The sequence below is a fragment of the Aquarana catesbeiana genome, linkage group LG12 (genome assembly GCF_042186555.1).
Source record: "Aquarana catesbeiana isolate 2022-GZ linkage group LG12, ASM4218655v1, whole genome shotgun sequence".
NCBI lineage: Eukaryota > Metazoa > Chordata > Amphibia > Anura > Ranidae > Aquarana > Aquarana catesbeiana.
In genome coordinates, this window is record NC_133335.1 from 208,879,121 (window position 1) to 208,899,061 (window position 19,941).

Sequence of the window (19,941 nt, forward strand, 5' to 3'; positions counted from 1 at the left end):
AATATTACACAGACACCCCCCATCATGACACTGACATCCCCCCAGGAATATTACACCGACACCCCCCCCCCATCCTGACACTGACATCCCCCCAGAAATATTACACCGACACCCCCCCATCCTGACACTGACATCCCCCCAGGAATATTACACGACACCCCCCATCCTGACACTGACATCCCCCCAGGAATATTACACGACACCCCCCATCCTGACACTGACATCCCCCCAGGAATATAACACGACACCCCCCATCCTGACACTGACATCCCCCCAGGAATATTACACCGACACCCCCCCATCCTGACACTGACATCCCCCTAGGAATATTACACTGACATCCCCCATCCTGACACTGACATCCCCCCAGGAATATTACACCGACACCCCCCCATCCTGACACTGACATCCCCCCCAGGAATATTACACCGACACCCCCCCCCATCCTGACACTGACATCCCCCCAGGAATATTACACTGACATCCCCCATCCTGACACTGACATCCCCCCAGGAATATTACACCGACACCCCCCCATCCTGACACTGACATCCCCCCAGGAAAATTGCACCAACACCCCCCATCCTGACACTGACATCCCCCCAGGAAAATTACACTGACATCCCCCCAGGAATATTACACCGACACCCCCCCCATCCTGACACTGACATCCCCCCAGGAATATTACACCGACACCCCCCATCCTAACACCCCCCAGGAATATTACACCGACACCCCCCATCCTGACACCCCCTAGGAATATTACACCGACACCCCCCATCCTGACACTGACGTCCCCCCAGGAATATTACACCGACACCCCCCATCCTGACACCCCCTAGGAATATTACACCGACACCCCCCATCCTGACACTGATGTCCCCCCAGGAATATTACACCGAAACCCCCATCCTGACACTGACATCCCCCAGGAATATTACACCAACACCCCCCACCCCGACACTGAAATATTCCCCCAGGAATATTATACCGACACCCCCCCATCCTGACGTCCCCCCAGGAATATTACACTGACACCCCCCATCCTGACACTGACATCCCCCAGGAATATTACACCAACAACCCCCATCCTGACACCCCCCAGGAATATTACACCGACACCCCCCATCCTGACACTGACATCCCCCGAGGAATTTTACACGGACACCCCCCATCCTGACACTGACGTCCTCCCAGGAATATTACACCGACACCCCCCATCCTGACACTGACACCCCCCCAGGAATATTATACTGACATCCCCCCAGGAATATTACACCGACACCCCCCCATCCTGACACTGACATCCCCCCAGCCCATCCTGACACTGACATCCCCCCAGGAATATTACACCGACAACCCCCATCCTGACACCCCCCAGGAATATTACACTGACACCCCTCATCCTGACACTGACGTCCTCCCAGGAATATTACACCGACACCCCCCAGGAATATTACACCGACACCCCCCATCCTGACACTGAGGTCCCCCCAGGAATAATACACCAACACCCCCCATCCTGACACTGACATCCCCCCCAGGAATATTACACCGACACCCCCCAGGAATATTACACCGACACCCCCCATCCTGACACTGACGTCCCCCCAGGAATATTACACCGACACCCCCCATCCTGACACTGACATCCCCTCATGAATATTACACCGACACCCCCATCCTGACACTGACATCCCCCCCCAGGAATATTACACCGACACCCCCCACCCTGACACTGACAATTTCCCCCAGGAATATTATACCGACACCCCCCATCCTGACACTGACGTCCCCCCAGAATTATTACACTGACACCCCCTATCCTGACAATGACATCCCCCCAGGAATATTACACCGACACCCCCCCATCCTGACACTGACATCCCCCCAGGAATATTACACCGACACCCCTCCATCCTGACACTGACATCCCCCCAGGAATATTACACCGACACCCCCCATCCTGACACTGACGTCCCCCCGGGAATATTACACCGACACCCCCCCACCCTGACACTGACATCCCCCCAGGAATATTACACCGACACCCCCCATCCTGACACTGACATCCCCCCAGGAATATTACACCGACACCCCCCCATCCTGACACTGACATCCCCCCAGGAATATTACACTGACATCCCCCCAGGAATATTACACCGACACCCCCCCATCCTGACACTGACATCCCCCGAGGAATATTACACGACACCCCCCATGCTGACACTGACGTCCTCCCAGGAATATTACACCGACACCCCCCATCCTGACACCCCCCAGGCATATTACACCGACACCCCCCATCCTGACACTGACATCTCCCCAGCAGGAATAAGAAAATAAGGATGATCCTCAGCTCCATCTAGTGGTCATAATGCAGTACATGTATGACAGGAAGCTACAAAGACCAAAAGGTGGTTAGAGGGTTGGAAAGGAGAGGCCACGGCGTGTCCATGCCCAGTAAGTGCCAAAATATTTCCTCTGCTCGGGGGTCCACACTTAAGGCAAGGTGATTTCCATTCTAGCAGCAGCTTTGATAGAAAATAAAGTGTGTCGCTGTGGTGAAGCAGGGGCTGTTATCTGCTAGTACTTACCCTTGGAGGATCTTCGGCAGGCTTTGGCACACAGCGCTCTTTGTTGCTCCACTTCATCTTTCTCTTGATATTCACTTAACAAGGAGCTGAGGTATTCTTCCTGTGACAAGAAGAAGGGAAGACGTAAGAGTCCCTATCCTGGACAAGAAGAGCTCAACAATCAAAGCTTCATAGCAGGACTCCAGGCAGACCTTAAAGTGAAACTCTCAGCAACTTTACAAGTCTGCATGAAGAAATAGAATATACCGTATTCTTCTATCCCTTCTACAAGTGCAAAAATGTCACTTTTCATCCTGCCGGAAATATACAGAGCTCAGAACTTTCTGTTCTCATTGTCTCTGGACTGTTTTCAGTCCCAGTTCTCTATGTGGACTACAAAACATCACCTCACTATGTTATAGACAGGGGGGAGTATTCTGTAGTCCAAACACACTTTCTGTCCTACGGTGACAACACAACGTCTCCATAGATTCAGTACAATGAGTGTTGTCACCCTAGGACAGGAAGTTACCGGCAGGATCAAAAACAAAGGGAAAAGAAAACAAATGCAGCCACCATATCTAAGGACTGATCAGCTGAAGTATAGTACATTTTTGTATTTCGGATTCCCCCATAAATCACTTGCCCCATCAGAGTGCCCCAATAGATCAGTTACCCCATCAGAATGTCCTCTTAGATTAGCTGCACCCATCAGAGTACATATATAGATCAGTTGCCCCATCACAGTGTCCCCATAGATTAATTGCCCCATCAAACTGCCCCCATAGATTAGTTGCCTCATCACCGTGCCCCCATAGATTAATTGCCCCATCAAACTGTCTCCATAGATTAGTTGCCTCATCATCGTGCCCCCATAGATTAGTTGCCCCATCACAGAGCTCAGTGTACCTGTAGGAGAAGTCCTTATAGCCTGGCAGGCAGAAGGTGGGAGCTGGCAGGAGAAATGTGCTGCAGGGCACACAGCAGGCACGTGAAGTCATTGGTTGCTAGGCATGCCGGCATCTCTAGCAACCAATGACTGCTGCTCACTGGACCAGGACTTGTGGGCGGTCTGCCATGTTAGTGAAGGCTCCATGAACCTATCAGCCTGTGCAGGAGGCGGAGCCAGGGACTTCTAATCCCTCTCCACTCCATCTAACACCAACAATAAAAACATTTTCCTTTATTTATAATGTAACATATGGGGGAGAAATTAAAAAAAAAATGATTTGGCAGTGAAAGTGGCAGTTAAAATGTGTGTGTAGGGGGAGGGGGGGGTTACTTGGTATGACAGTTAAAGGGTTGAAACAAATGAACAATATAATTTGGTAGTGAAAGGGTTAAAAACTGAAAGAATTTGGCAGTTGAAGAGAATGAATCTTCCTAAAGGGGGCGCAGACAGCAATAAAAACCTGACAGGGGCTCTAAACCCCTCCACTCCATCCAACACTAACAATAAACAAGTTTTCCTTATTTTACATATGGGCAAGAAAAATGAAAAACACATTGGTTTTGGCGGTAAAAGGGTTAAAAATGGGGGGAGGGGCGGGTATAAAAAAGAAAAGATGTTGGTTTGGCGCTGAAAGGGTTAAAAAAAAAAACTTACAAAAATCTGTGTTTTTAAAAAAAAAAGGGTTCATAGAAAGGGTTAAAAATGAAAAAAAATATGATTTTGCAGTGAAAGGGTTAAAAACAAAAGGGGAGGGGAATTGGTTTCATAAAGGATTTATAAATGAAAGGGAAAACATTTGATTTGGCAGTGAAAGGGTTAAAAATGGAGAAATAATTGGTGTGTAATAATGATAAAATAAAAGAAAAGATTTGATGGAGAATTTCTAAGGCTCCATTCACAATGTTATCATAAGAATAGAGATCTTTATTTCAGCCGTGGGACTGTAAGGGTTAAATCTCATTCACAATAACATGTTCTTCCAGGAGCCATATATGAATTCACAAAGCTCACAAATAAGGACGTGGCTCCTTTAAGAAAAATCGTCAGTTATTTTTCAAAAAAAAAAAAAAGGTCACCTGACTTGCACATGCGATCTGATTGGTCCCTTGATTCTCTGCCTATGATGTCATTGGCTGAGTCTCTACATAGCCAGATGCAGGTCAGTGAGCTCTCAGAAGCTCAGAGATCACTGACCAGTGAACAAGTGCTTCTTATCTCTCCTGAGATATTTCTTGCGATTTTATTGGATTTGATTTTGTTCAATTCAATTTCATTGCGATTTCTATTGTCATACATTTAAAGCGAGTTTCTTTATTCCTAATCGGCTTCTTTCTCTGAAAAACACCAAAGAGAAAGCCAGCAAAAGAGGGGCAATGGTAGGAGGCATCAGTGACCAGCCTGCAGATACCCCAACCAAAAAGCCCCCCAAAATGAAGAGGTTTGGGCGCGGCTGTTTCAGAGTCGTTGTTGGATGTTTCGGTTCCGGCTGTAAAACCAATGAACATCAACGAGATACAGACACCGAAATTGGTAAGTGTTATGGATAGTGATAGATACAAAAAGTACTCTGGATAAGTCACCTACACTCATCGATCAAATTATTGATTATTTGTTTTCATAGAATTATAGAACAGAAGGGATATTAAAGTGATTGATAAGACACAATCTGATCTTTATACCATCTCCTCTGTCAGATAAAAATCTGCATCCTCGTGCCTGTGCGTTATTTATAAATAAAACGGTTTCTACTTGTATTAAAGAGGAAGAAATCCATCGATTTAACAGTTTCAAAAAACATTTCTATTTCTGGCATGTCGGGAATGCTAACTGTCACATTGGTTGTGCTCTCAACCAAACTGTCAAACCATCCAATGGCTGCTGTCATAACGGATCACATGTGCAGCATTATGGCAGTTGAAGATTCACCACTTCAATACCGGCACTTCCCCCCCTTCCTGCCCAGGACAATTTTCAGCTTTCAGCACTGTCCCACTTTGAATGACAGTTACGCGGTCATACAACACTGTACCCAAACTACATTTTTATCATTTTCTTCCCACAAATAGAGCTTTCTTTTGGTGGTATTTCATCACCTCTGGGGGGGGGGTGTTATTTTTTGCTAAACAAACTAAAAAAGACCCAATTTTTGAACAAAAAAACTTTTTTCTTATTTTGTCATAAAATGTTTTCTCCTTCACTGATGTGCACTGATTTGCAGCACTGATGGGCACTCATAGGCAGCACTGATTGGCACTGTGGTGGGGACTGTGATGGGCACTGATTGGCACTGTGGTGGGCACTGAGAGACTTTGAGGGGGCACTGCTGGCAGTTGTTGGGCACCTCTCATGGGGGCTGCACTGATAATCAATGTGCTGATTATCAGCACAGACCCCCCTCTGACAGAGAGAGCTGCCGATTGGCTCTCCCTGTCAGCACGAACCGAGGAATGCCGTTTACCGGCACATCCAGGTTCACGCGATGATCACGTGGTAAGAAGCCTCTGTCAGGACTCCGGTTTCAGGACTCTGCAGCCCTGATACATGGAAGTCAGCGCAGAGGGGGGAGGGTAGAAACTGGTAGGATCAGCCAGCTATTTCATACACAGCACAAGCATTGTGCGCTATAACAGGCTTTAAAGGAACAGGATCTTCTTTAATGGTGCCAAAACACACAAAAATATATTTTGTATAAAAACATCGTTATTGGAGTCCAAAGTTATAAAAGAAACGGGGGGACAATGAATGTTGTCCACATTTCATAAAGACAATTCAGTGCACATGTACAATATACACATAAAGTAGTTACTGTAACCAGCGTGATGCTTGTTGCTTGACATGTTTCACTTTTCAGCTTCTTCAGGAGCTTACAAAGCAATATGTAGCTACAAAAAGACAAATACAATCAAAATAAAAAATAAACAACAATAATTCCAAAAATTTGCATAAAGAATTTTTAGTAAGTATGCATGACCGTAAATTAACATTTCTGTTATCAAAGTAAATGTGTATCAAAAAGATATAACAACATAAATATGTTCAATGAATATTAGGGATGCAACGGATCGTCATTGATCCGTGATCCGTATGGATCAACCTCTGCGGATCGGGACACCCGCGATCCGTGGAGCGCTTCTTTGGCCTCGGCCATAGGAAAGGCCGCGGCTTCGGCCTAGCTCCGGAGCGGCGGCCATCTTGGTACACCCGGCGGCCGTTTACCACGTGATCGCTCCGACAAATGACGGAGCGATCACTTGTAACAAACTGGCGTCATGTCATGACGCCGGTTCCTCTCCCCCCTCTGTGTACTGATCTGTACAGTGGAGGGGAGAGTTCGGATGGCAGCAGTGCCAGTACTCTGCAATGCCCTGACAATACTCTGCCATACCCTGCCAATACTCTGCCAATACCCTGCCAATATACCCGCCAATACCCTGCCATACCCTGCTAATATATTACAGTGGGGGAGATTGTGGATATTATAGTGGGGGAGATTTTATTTTGTTGATCCGAACCGTGACTCCTGATCCGAGGAACGATCTGAACCATGAGTTTTTTGATCCGTTGCACCCCTAATGAATATCCATGATGGTCAGCACTATACAGAGGGGCACACAACATGAACATAAAACTCACCATGTATATAGAATGTAATCAAGCTAATGCACACTACTAAAGGGTCCAAAACTGATGTAAGAAGAGGTATCCAGGCCACCTACAGTGTCCTATCTGATAACAAATAGAGATCATGCACCCATCACCAAGACCAACATACACATAAGAAGGGCTTGAAGATCAAACCTACCAAGCGTATCCTCAAAACTCACCGTATCTGTCAGAACAAAGACATAGCGGCCACCAGGCCAGACGGGACTGGTGGCCCCAGCCACAGAGCCGGCCATGGAGCAGGAGGTGGCTGCTATGTCTTTGTTCTGACAGATACGGTGAGTTTTGAGGATACGCATGGTAGGTTTGATCTTCAGGCCATTCTTATGTGTATGTTGGCCATGCCGATGGGTGTATGATCTCTATTTGTTATCAGATGGGACACTGTAGGTGTCCTGGGGGATGCTATTTATTAAATATGTCCGCATTCATCATCACGGGTGTTTAATAATAAGAAACAGAAGCACTGCAGATTACTCTACAGCACCCGAAATTGAAGAATCAGACCCCTTTTTCATTTTAGTGGGTCGGCATAACTGCCAGGCAACCAACATTTTTATATGAAGGCCATTAGTCATCCCTGTGTCCCTGTCATGTTGGGATTATTTATTGTCCCTTGCACTGGAATTTTGAACTTTTCTCTTCATAATTTTATGTTGTATATATATATATATATATATATATATATATATATATATATATATATATATATATATATATATAATGTAGGTGAAGGTGCTAAATCTGATTCTTCTTTTTTATTGCAGATGTACGCGGTATTTACTGCAGACACAGCTCACAAGGCAAGACTACCCCAGTGAGCGAGACAGAATATGAAAGCTACATTGAGACTCCACCAGCATGTGACGTTCACAAGGAGTCCCCACCAGCATGTGACGTTCACATAGAGACGCCACCAGCATGTGACATTCACACGGAGTTGCCACCAGCTTGTGACGTTCACACGGAGCCTCCACCAGCATGTGTAGTTCACACGGAGCCTCCACCAGCATGTGTAGTTCACACGGAGACTCCACCAGCATGTGTAGTTCACACGGAGACTCCACCAGCATGTGTAGTTCACACGGAGACTCCACCAGCATGTGTAGTTCACACGGAGACTCCACCAGCATGTGACATTCACACGGATACTCCACCAGCATGTGACATTCACACGGATACTCCACCAGCATGTGACATTCACATTGAGACACCACCTGAATGTCACATTCATGTTGAGACTACAGCACAATGTGAGGTTCATGTTGAGAACCCACCAAAATACCAGGGCAGCCATTTGAAAATCTCCTCCCATGAAGATGAGGGCAAGCTTAAAGAAAAGGATAGGCAGATCCTGGTGGTAGGCGACTCTGTTATTAGAGGGACAGAGAGGGCAATCTGTCAGAATGACCGCGATCAACGAACAGTATATTGTTTCCCAGTCGCACGAGTTCGGGACATTGCAGATCGGATGGACGGATTGTTGGATGGAGCTGGGGAGGATCCAGTTGTCATGGTACATATTGGAACCAATGACAACATTAGAAGAAAATGGAGCACCCTACAAAATGATTTCAGGGACTTAGGGGCTATATTGAAGAAAAGGACCTCCAAGGCAGCATTTTCAGAAATACTGCCTGTACCTCGAGCCACACCAAGGAGGCAACAGGAGCTTAGGGAGCTTAGCAAGTGGCTGAAGAATTGGTGCAGGAAGGAGGGGTTTGGCTTCATGGAGACCTGGACTGACTTTTCAATTGGTCACTTGCTCTACAGCAGGGATGGACTGCACTTAAATGAGCAGGGTGCAGCTCTGTTGGGAAAGAAAATAACCAAAAGGGTGGAAAAAATGTTAAATCCACCACCAGCATGTGACGTTCACACGGAGACGCCACCAGCATGTGACATTCACACAAAGACACCATCAGCATGTGACGTTAACACGGAGACTTCACCAGCATGGGATGTTCACATGGAGATTCCACTAGCATGTGACGTTCACACGGAGACACCACCAGCTTGTGTCGTTCACACGGAGCCTCCACCAGCATGTGACGTTCACGCAGAGACTCCACCAGCATGTGACGTTCACGCGGAGACTCCACCAGCATGTGACGTTCACGCGGAGACTCCACCAGCATGTGACGTTCACGCGGAGACTCCACCAGCATGTGACGTTCACGCGGAGACTCCACCAGCATGTGACGTTCACGCGGAAACTCCACCAGCATGTGACGTTCACGCGGAGACTCCACCAGCATGTGACGTTCACACGGAGACTCCACCAGCATGTGACGTTCACGTGGAGACTCCACCAGCATGTGACGTTCACGCGGAGACTCCACCAGCATGTGACGTTCACGCGGAGCCTCCACCAGCATGTGACGTTCACGCGGAGACTCCACCAGCATGTGACGTTCACGCGGAGACTCCACCAGCATGTGACGTTCACGCGGAGACTCCACCAGCATGTGACGTTCACGCGGAGACTCCACCAGCATGTGACGTTCACGCGGAGACTCCACCAGCATGTGACGTTCACGCGGAGACTCCACCAGCATGTGACGTTCACGCGGAGACTCCACCAGCATGTGACGTTCACGCGGAGACTCCACCAGCATGTGACGTTCACGCGGAGACTCCACCAGCATGTGACGTTCACGCGGAGACTCCACCAGCATGTGACGTTCACGCGGAGACTCCACCAGCATGTGACGTTCACGCGGAGCCTCCACCAGCATGTGACGTTCACGCGGAGACTCCACCAGCATGTGACGTTCTCGCGGAGACTCCACCAGCATGTGACGTTCACGCGGAGACTCCACCAGCATGTGACGTTCACGCGGAGACTCCACCAGCATGTGACGTTCACGCGGAGACTCCACCAGCATGTGACGTTCACGCGGAGACTCCACCAGCATGTGACGTTCACACGGAGACTCCACCAGCATGTGACGTTCACACGGAGACTCCACCAGCATGTGACGTTCACACGGAGACTCCACCAGCATGTGACGTTCACACGGAGACTCCACCAGCATGTGACGTTCACACGGAGACTCCACCAGCATGTGACGTTCACACGGAGACTCCACCAGCATGTGACATTCACATTGAGACACCACCTGAATGTCACATTCATGTTGAGACTACAGCACAATGTGAGGTTCATGTTGAGAACCCACCAAAATACCAGGGCAGCCATTTGAAAATCTCCTCCCATGAAGATGAGGGCAAGCTTAAAGAAAAGGATAGGCAGATCCTGGTGGTAGGCGACTCTGTTATTAGAGGGACAGAGAGGGCAATCTGTCAGAATGACCGCGATCAACGAACAGTATATTGTTTCCCAGTCGCACGAGTTCGGGACATTGCAGATCGGATGGACGGATTGTTGGATGGAGCTGGGGAGGATCCAGTTGTCATGGTACATATTGGAACCAATGACAACATTAGAAGAAAATGGAGCACCCTACAAAATGATTTCAGGGACTTAGGGGCTATATTGAAGAAAAGGACCTCCAAGGCAGCATTTTCAGAAATACTGCCTGTACCTCGAGCCACACCAAGGAGGCAACAGGAGCTTAGGGAGCTTAGCAAGTGGCTGAAGAATTGGTGCAGGAAGGAGGGGTTTGGCTTCATGGAGACCTGGACTGACTTTTCAATTGGTCACTTGCTCTACAGCAGGGATGGACTGCACTTAAATGAGCAGGGTGCAGCTCTTTTGGGAAAGAAAATAACCAAAAGGGTGGAAAAAATGTTAAATCAACCATGTGTCATTCACATCGAGACTCCTCCAGCATGCAACGATTCTGTTGAGACTCAGGCAGAATGTAACTTTCCCACTAAGACACCGGCAGATTGTGGCGTTACCACTGAGACTCTGGCAGAATGTGACGTTCATCAGCAGCTTCTGAATCACAGACTCAACTAAAAGTCTGAGGAACCCTCCCAGGGACCAGGTACGGCTTTACCAACACAGGTCCCTACACTGGTGGCGGCTGCCACTCCAGTATCCAGAGGGCCTTCCCATGAGCCCTCTATTTCCCTTTTTGGAGCTTCTGAATCACCAACTATGAATATAAATGGACAAACAAGATGATTGACTGTTCCTAGAAGAAGACTCAACAAAAATTCTAAGGAACCCTCCTGAGGGACCAGGTATGGCTGTACCAACACAGGTCCCTACACTGGTGGCTGCCACTTCAGTAACCAGAGGGTTTTCCCATCAGCCCTCCATTTTCGTTTTTGGAACTTCTGAATCACCAACTATCAATGCAGCTGGACAAACAAGACAATTGGCTGTTCCTAGAAGAAGACTCAACAAAAAGTCTGAGGAAGCCTCCCTGGGACCAGGTACGGCTGTACCAACACAGGTCCCTACACTGGTGCGAGCTGCCACTCCAGTAACCAGAGGGTCTTTCCATCAGCCCTCTATTTACCTTTCTTCAGCTTCTGCAGAAGCTTTAAGGTTCGACAATATGTCGCCAAAACATAATCACCTGAAGAACAAGGGGGAGTATGGAAGAGGGAGAGAGGGAGGAAAAGGGGAGGAAAGGTTGGAGAAAGAAGGGGGTGAGGGTTGGGGGGAACCCCCACACCCCTTCCTTACCCCTAACCTCCCCTCCCCCCCTCCTTTCCTCCCTCTCTCCCTCTTCCATACTCCCCCTCGGGCGTGTGTTGGACCGGCTGAGGGGAGGTTGGAGGCCGGTATTCTTTGGGTGTGTTTTGGAGTGTTATATACATAGATTGCAGTTTAGGATAAGTTTGGATTTCTTCTGGAGGCGCTTTGAGTGGACATAATTGATGAACTCCGTTCAGCGGGGGCGGGCCTTAGAGAACAGAGGCCGCATACAGGCAGCACAGAGGCTTAGGGGTTAGCCTTGCAGCACTTGGGTCCATGGTTCAAATCCTGACCAGGACACTATCTGCATGGAGTTTGCATGTTCTCCCTGTGCTTGCGTGGGTTTCCTCCGGGTACTCCGGTTTCCTCCCACACTACAAAGACATGCTACCTTGCGTTGGTGGTGCAGTGGTGAGCATAGCTGCCTTTCAAGCAGCTGACCCGGGTTGGATTCCCGGCCAACGCCTTCTCCAATACTTCCTCAGAGAGAAAAGCGCTATACAAGGGTGGAATGAAGAATGAAGCGAATGTGTGGAATGTTTGAGGAAGAAAATGTTCCCCCAGAATCTATAGAAGGTGAACTCAGCAACTGATAGAAGACGCTTAGGCTGCGATCACACCTAGGCCTTCCGGATCGCGGGCGGAATTACTGCAATTCCAGATTGTGATCCAGTTATTTTCAATGGCACCCCAAATCATGGGACAATATTGTCACCTGACAAATCACACAAAAAAAATTGCGGGACGCCTATTTCCCATAGGCCGTCAGGCAACAATCACGGCAAAATCACGCCTCGATTGGGATGATATTGAAAGTAAAGGGATCGCGTGTGCTGCGTTTTGCACTGGTTCGGGAATCCAGAACACCTAGGTGTGACCAAATCCTCGCCGTGTCCATCATACCACAAGAACTTCCTGCACAAACGTCCCCCCAACATGAATATTACACCCATACTCCCCCATCAGGAATATTACACCGACAAGCCCCAACATGAATATTACACCCATACCCACCCAACATGAATATTACACCGACACCCTCCCAGCAGGAATATTACACACATACCCCCCCAGCAGGAATATTACACCCATACCCCCCCCAGCAGGAATATTACACCCATACCCCCCCAACATGAATATTACACCCATACCCCCCAGCAGGAATATTACACCGACACCCCCCCATGCTGACAATGACGTCCCCCCAGCAGGAATATTACACCGACACCCCCCCATGCTGACAATGACGTCCCCCCAGCAGGAATATTACACCGACACCCCCCATCCTGACACCCCCCAGGAATATTACACCGACACCCCCCATCCTGACACTGACGTCCCCCCAGGAATATTACACCGACACCCCCCATCCTGACACTGACATCCCTTCAGCAGGAATAAGAAAATAAGGATGATCCTCAGCTCCATCTAGTGGTCATAATGCAGTACATGTATGACAGGAAGCTACACAGACCAATAGGGTGGTTAGAGGGTTGGAAAGGGGAGGCCACGGCGTTTCCATGCCCAGTAAGTGCCAAAATATTTCCTCTGCTCGGGGGTCCACACTTAAGGCAAGGTGATTTCCATTCTAGCAGCAGCTTTGATAGAAAATAAAGTGTGTCGCTGTGGTGAAGCAGGGGCTGTTATCTGCTAGTACTTACCCTTGGAGGATCTTCGGCAGGCTTTGGCACACAGTGCTCTTTGTTGCTCCACTTCATCTTTCTCTTGATATTCACTTAACAAGGAGCTGAGGTATTCTTCCTGTGACAAGAAGAAGGGAAGACGTAAGAGTCCCTATCCTGGACAAGAAGAGCTCAGCAATCAAGGCTTCATAGCAGGACTCCAGGCAGACCTTAAAGTGGACCTCTCAGCAACTTTACAAGTCTGCGTCAAGAAATATATATATATATATATATATATATATATATATATATATATATATATATATATATATATATATAACAGTGGATATATAGTATATACATAGAGTACATACGTCACACCTCCATATCTGGGTATATACGGGGGATATATAGTATATAGAGATATATAGGACAGTGGTATATAGTATATACAGAAAGTACACACGTCACATCTCTATATCTGGGTATATATGGGGGATATAGTATATAGATATATATATATAGGACAGTGGATATATAGTATATACAGAGAGTACACAGGTCACACCTCTATATCTGGGTATATAAAGATATATATATATATATAGGACAGTGGATATATAGTATATACAGAGAGTACATACGTCACACCTCCATATCTGGGTATATACGGGGGATATAGTATATAGAGATATATAGGACAGTGGTATATAGTATATACAGAGAGTATACAGGTCTCATTTATATATCTGGGTATATACGGTGGATATAGTATATAGAGATATATATAAGACAGTGGTATATAGTATATACATAGAGTACACACATCACACCTCTAGATCAGGATATATACATAGAGTACACACGTCACACCTCTAGATCGGGGTATATACATAGGATACACACGTCACACCTCTAGCTCTGGATATATACATAGAGTACACACGTCACACCTCTAGATCAGGATATATACATAGAGTACACACGTCACACCTCTAGATCGGGGTGTATATACGTAGAGTACACACGTCACACCTCTAGCTCTGGATATATACATAGAGTACACACGTCACACCTCTAGATCGGGGTGTATATACATAGAGTACACACGTCACACCTCTAGATCGGGATATATACATAGAGTACACACGTCACAGCTCTAGATCGAGGTGTATATGCATAGAGTACACACGTCACAGCTCTAGATCAGGGTGTATACACATAGAGTACACACGTCACAGCTCTAGATCGGGGTGTATATACATAGAGTACACACATCACACCTCTAGATCGGGGTGTATATACATAGAGTACACACATCACACCTCTAGATCGGGATATATACATAGAGTACACACATCACACCTCTAGATCGGGGTATATACATAGAGTACACACGTCACACCTCTAGCTCTGGATATATACATAGAGTACACACGTCACACCTCTAGATCGGGGTGTATATACATAGAGTACACACGTCACACCTCTAGATCAGGATATATACATAGAGTACACACGTCACAGCTCTAGATCGGGGTGTATATACATAGAGTACACGTCACAGCTCTAGATCGGGGTGTATATACATAGAGTACACACGTCACAGCTCTAGATCGGGGTGTATATACATAGAGTACACACGGCACACCTCTAGATCGGGATATATACATAGAGTACACACGTCACAGCTCTAGATCGGGGTATATACATAGAGTACACACGTCACAGCTCTAGATCGGGGTGTATATACATAGAGTACACACGTCACAGCTCTAGCTATATACATAGAGTACACACGTCACACCTCTAGCTCTGGCTATATACATAGAGTACACACGTCACAGCTCTAGCTCTGGCTATATACGGTGAATGACGCTCTGTGAGGGGATGGAGCTCACTGGTTCAGTCAGGTGCGCGCTCTTTTCTCGGCCCCGCCCCTTTCTCCCAGCAGGCCTCGCGTTGTTCCTATTCCCGCGGTTGCTATTGGAAGTGTAGAGCGGGGGCGCGGGTGACGTAGCTCTGGAGGGTGATGGACAGACAGGCGGACCAATGAGCGGCGCGGAGGAGCAGGGGATCGGCCAATGAGGGAAGCGGGAGCGTGCAGAGTGAGTTGTGGTTCCAGTACAGGGGGGTCCTTATCCGCCGAGGGGAACTTTCTCCCCAGAACACACCGGATGTACATCGGGTGAGTGTGTGACCTCCCCACCCCACTGGAGTCAAGCCATCAGAGAGTTGCAAATCAGTGGTCTTGCTAACTTGTCTGATAGCAAGACCACTGATTTGCAACTGTCTGATGGCTTGACTCCAGTAATTGGGCGGCCCAGGATTTTTATTGGCATCCCTGGACACACAACGCCCCGCCCTCTCCTCTACCCAACATGCACAGCTCGCTACTTCCGCCCCCCCAGTCTACTGCGTCCGTTGCGTGCCCCTACTCAGTTCCGGGACTCTGTTTCCCGGCATGCCCCGCTTTCAGGCCCTTTGAGTGTGTCGCTGGGCCGTGTGGGGGCGCTGTGTCCGCTGAGCTGTCGCTGTTTGTTGGGTGGCGGACGGATCCATGGCCGCTGTGGGGGCCGCGATAACTCGGCCGGGACCGGCGCACCGCCGGGGGGAGAACATAGTGGGCCGGCTCCGGAGAGCTCAGACCACCGGCTGCGGCCTGACCAGAGGAACCCAGGTGAGGGCAGGGAGGGGCCCGGTGTGTGAGGAGGAGGACGGGGGGCCTAGTGCAAGTCCGAGTACTACAGAGAGAGAGGAGGGGGAGAGAGAAGAGAGGGGCTTCACCGGACCTGTCATCTGACTACTGTGTGTCCTGTATGTGTATAATGTGTATATATCTATATCCCTGTGTACAGGAGACACTCTGATCTTATCTATACAGCATATACACCCCTCCCCCCCACCCATCACCCCACTGTGTACTATGGGGGGGCTAAGAGCTTTATCACCCCATACTACACAACCCCCCCCCCCTACACTACACAACCCCCCCCCTACACTACACAACCCCCCCCCCCTACACTACACAACCCCCCCCTACACTACACAACCCCCCCCCTACACTACACAACCCCCCCCTACACTACACAACCCCCCCCTACACTACACAACCCCCCCCTACACTACACAACCCCCCCTACACTACACAACCCCCCCTACACTACACAACCCCCCCCTACACTACACAACCCCCCCCCCCCTACACTACACAACCCCCCCCACACTACACAACCCCCCCCCCCCTACACTACACAACCCCCCCCCCCTACACTACACAACCCCCCCCCCCTACACTACACAACCCCCCCCCCCCTACACTACACTACACAACCCCCCCTACACTACACAACCCCCCTACACTACACTACACTACACAACCCCCCCCACACTACACTACACAACCCCCGCCCTACACTACACTACACAACCCCCCCACACTACACTACACAACCCCCCCCACACTACACTACACAACCCCCCCTACACTACACAACCCCCCCTACACTACACTACACAACCCCCCCTACACTACACTACACAACCCCCCCTACACTACACTACACAACCCTACACTACACTACACAACCCCCCCTACACTACACTACACAACCCCTCCCCCTACACTACACAACCCACCCCCCCCTACACTACACTACACAACCCCTCCCCCCCTACACTACACAACCCACCCCCCCTACACTACACAACCCACCCCCCCTACACTACACAACCCCACTCTCTTCTCTACACACCCACCTACACTACACAACACCCCCCCCCCCCATACCACCCCACTCTCTTCTCTACACAGCACCCCCCCCCTACACTACGCAACACACCCACCTCCTACACTACACGGCACCCCACCTACACAACCCCCCCCCCGTACCACCCCTACACTACCCCACCCCACTCTCTTCTCTCAACACCCCCCCCCCCCCCCCCTTTTCACTACACAACCCCTCTCAAATCCCTAAATTCACAAACAACTAAAAATCATCATTTAATATGTAGTAATACATAAATGATCAACCCCTAACCTTAAAAATATTCAATAAATTATTATTAATAATAAACACCTGAAATAAAAATGAAATATAATAATATTGTAATTTATTTGTTTTGGGTTAGGGTGTTAAGTTAAAAATATAATTTTTTTTTTTTTTTTTGGGGGGGGGGGGGTGTTATTTATTTACTATTAGTATTCATTTATTGAATGTATGATTATTTTTAGTTGTGTATTTTATTTTACATTTATTTTATTATTATTATTATTATTATTATTCGTAATGTAGTAGTATTAACATCTTAACCCTAACAACAAAAATAAAATAAATAACCCTACGTCAGGAAGCTAGTTCAGCTCATACTAATTCTCATACAGCTAATGCAAATTCTGCAGTTACTAATCGTTCCCTAATGCTCATTTTCTAAAACGAATTCTCATGCAGCTAATGAGAAGTTTTCTGCAGCTACTGATGATGAGAATGAGCATTAGGGAACCAGCTGTGGAAAAAATAGCTTTAGCTGAGAAAACCTGTCCTGAGGACTCCTGGGATGTATGACATCATTTGCCTAGGCCTAGAAACCAGTAAGTAACTGAAGACTTTGGGGGGGGGGGGGTTTAAAACCTTTAACCACTTGCTTACTGGGCACTTAAACCCCCCTCCTGCCCAGACCATTTTTCCCCTTTTTTAGCGCTGACGCACTTTGACAATTGCGCGGTCATACAACACTGTACACAAATGACATTTTTATCATTTTTTTTCCCCCACAAATAGAGCTTTCTTTTGATGGTATTTAATCACAGCTGGGAATTTTATTTTTTGTTAAACAAACAAAAAAAGATGGAAAATTTTGAAAAAAAAAAAAAAATCATGTTTCATAGTTTGTTATAAAATTTTGCAAACAGATAATTTTTCTCCTTCATTGATATGCGCTGATGAGGCGGCAATGGTGGGCACAGATGAGGCGGCACAGATGGGCAGCACTGTTGAAGCACTGATTGTGGGCACTGATGGGTGGCACTGGTAGGCGGCACTGCTGCCTATTGCTAGGTGGCACTGGCAGAGGGCACAGGTGGGCACTGAGGATCTGGTGGCGCTCGCCGTGATCGGGGCCGATGTCCCGATCACGGCCACCGGTGATCGTCTTTTTTTTTTTTTTTTTCCGCTCCTCGCGCTGTCAGCACGAGGAGAAAAAATAGCCGATTACCAGCTCTGTTGATGTCACATGATCAGCTGTCATTGGCTGACAGCTGATCATGTGGCAAGGCATCGGGATGGACCCCTTACTACGATCTGTGATCAGGCGAGTCTCATAGACTCGCTGATCACAGAGCGCGCCGCGCAGGCCGCTCGCGCACAGGACCGTCCCGGCAAAGCAGGTCCGCACTCTAGCCATCATTCGTCTATACCGCGGATCTCTAGTGGTTAAATATAATATACTTTCCTATCTATTTACCAAATGCTAGCTGCATCAGCCCTGGTTCACATCACTGTGATTTGTCATGCGATTTGACAGTTCAGTCGCATGACAAGTTGCATCCTATTGCCGGCAATGGAACTGTTCAGATTGTTGCGACTCTGCAAAAAAGAAGTGCAGGAGCCTTTTTCTATTTAATTGCGACTTGCTTTGTTAAATGAAGTCGCAAGGCTCAATGAAATCGGGGGGGGGTCCGAAGCGCACTGATCTGTGGCTTTAAAATTGCGCGGAAGTAGCCTCGCTGGTGTGAACCGGGGCTAAGGATTAAAAATCTGTAGTGTCGCTTCAGACAGTGACGTTCCACTTTAAGGGCTAGTTTACACTTGCTTCAAAACAAGGCTTTGGATGCGCTCTGTTAAAGCTCTCTGAACGCCAGTCAACGCTCCTGTCACTAAATAAAATGGTTGGTTTACAGTGCTGTTCACACCTTGCTTTTGCTTGGGGCTTCGGTGGGGCTTCAAGCAACCTTTGCCAAAGACTTCTATGGAGGCTTTGAAGCACCACTAAAGCTACATGGGGTTTCATTTTTGAAGCTGAAGCAAAAGCAAGGTGTAAACTGGACTGTAAGCTACCCATTTTATTTAGTGACAGGAGCTTTGACTGGCGTTCAGAGAGCTTTAACAAAGTGTGTCTGAAGCCTTGTTGAAGCCAAAGTAAGTGTAAGGCTCGGTTCACATAGGGGCGACTTGTCAGGCGACCTAGTCGCCTGACAAGTCGCCTCCCGTTTTGTGCTACGGAACTGTTCTAATAGGAGCGACGCAAGTCGCTCCGACTTAGAAAAAGGTTCCTGTACTACTTTGGGGGCGACTTGGGGCGACTTGCATAGACTTCTATACAGAAGTCGTTTTGCAAGTCGCCTCAGAAGTCGTTTGCAGGTCGCCTCGCTGAGGCGACCTGCAAGTCGTGCCGCCCCTGTGTGAACCGGCACTAAATGAGCCCTAAAAGTATCTATTTGTAGCAATCGGGAGAAAAAGAACATCTGCAGTAATATAGACTATAACGTGGAACTTCGCCAAAAGGGGG

At 48.1% G+C, this 19,941-nt stretch overlaps 1 protein-coding gene, 1 long non-coding RNA gene and 1 other non-coding gene across 3 annotated transcripts in view; 2 read left to right on the forward strand and 1 right to left on the reverse strand.

Moving 5' to 3' along the window:
- Window positions 1-2,458: 2,458 nt before the first annotated feature.
- Window positions 2,459-15,910, reverse strand: LOC141113474 (uncharacterized). The gene is made up of 4 exons (XR_012236778.1): window positions 15,333-15,910; window positions 13,471-13,570; window positions 6,335-6,410; window positions 2,459-2,697 (listed from the first exon to the last, which is right to left on the reverse strand). It is a non-coding gene; the product is annotated as an uncharacterized lncRNA (long non-coding RNA).
- Window positions 12,204-12,275, forward strand: TRNAE-UUC (transfer RNA glutamic acid (anticodon UUC)). Its single transcript has one exon. It is a non-coding gene; the product is annotated as a tRNA-Glu (tRNA).
- Window positions 15,855-19,941, forward strand: part of TRPC4AP (transient receptor potential cation channel subfamily C member 4 associated protein) — an 87,558-nt gene continuing 83,471 nt past the window's right edge. The window contains exon 1 of the mRNA XM_073606590.1: window positions 15,855-16,111. Within this exon, the coding sequence (XP_073462691.1) occupies window positions 15,992-16,111 (120 nt within the window). The 5' untranslated portion in view covers window positions 15,855-15,991. The remainder of the gene's footprint in view (window positions 16,112-19,941) is intronic.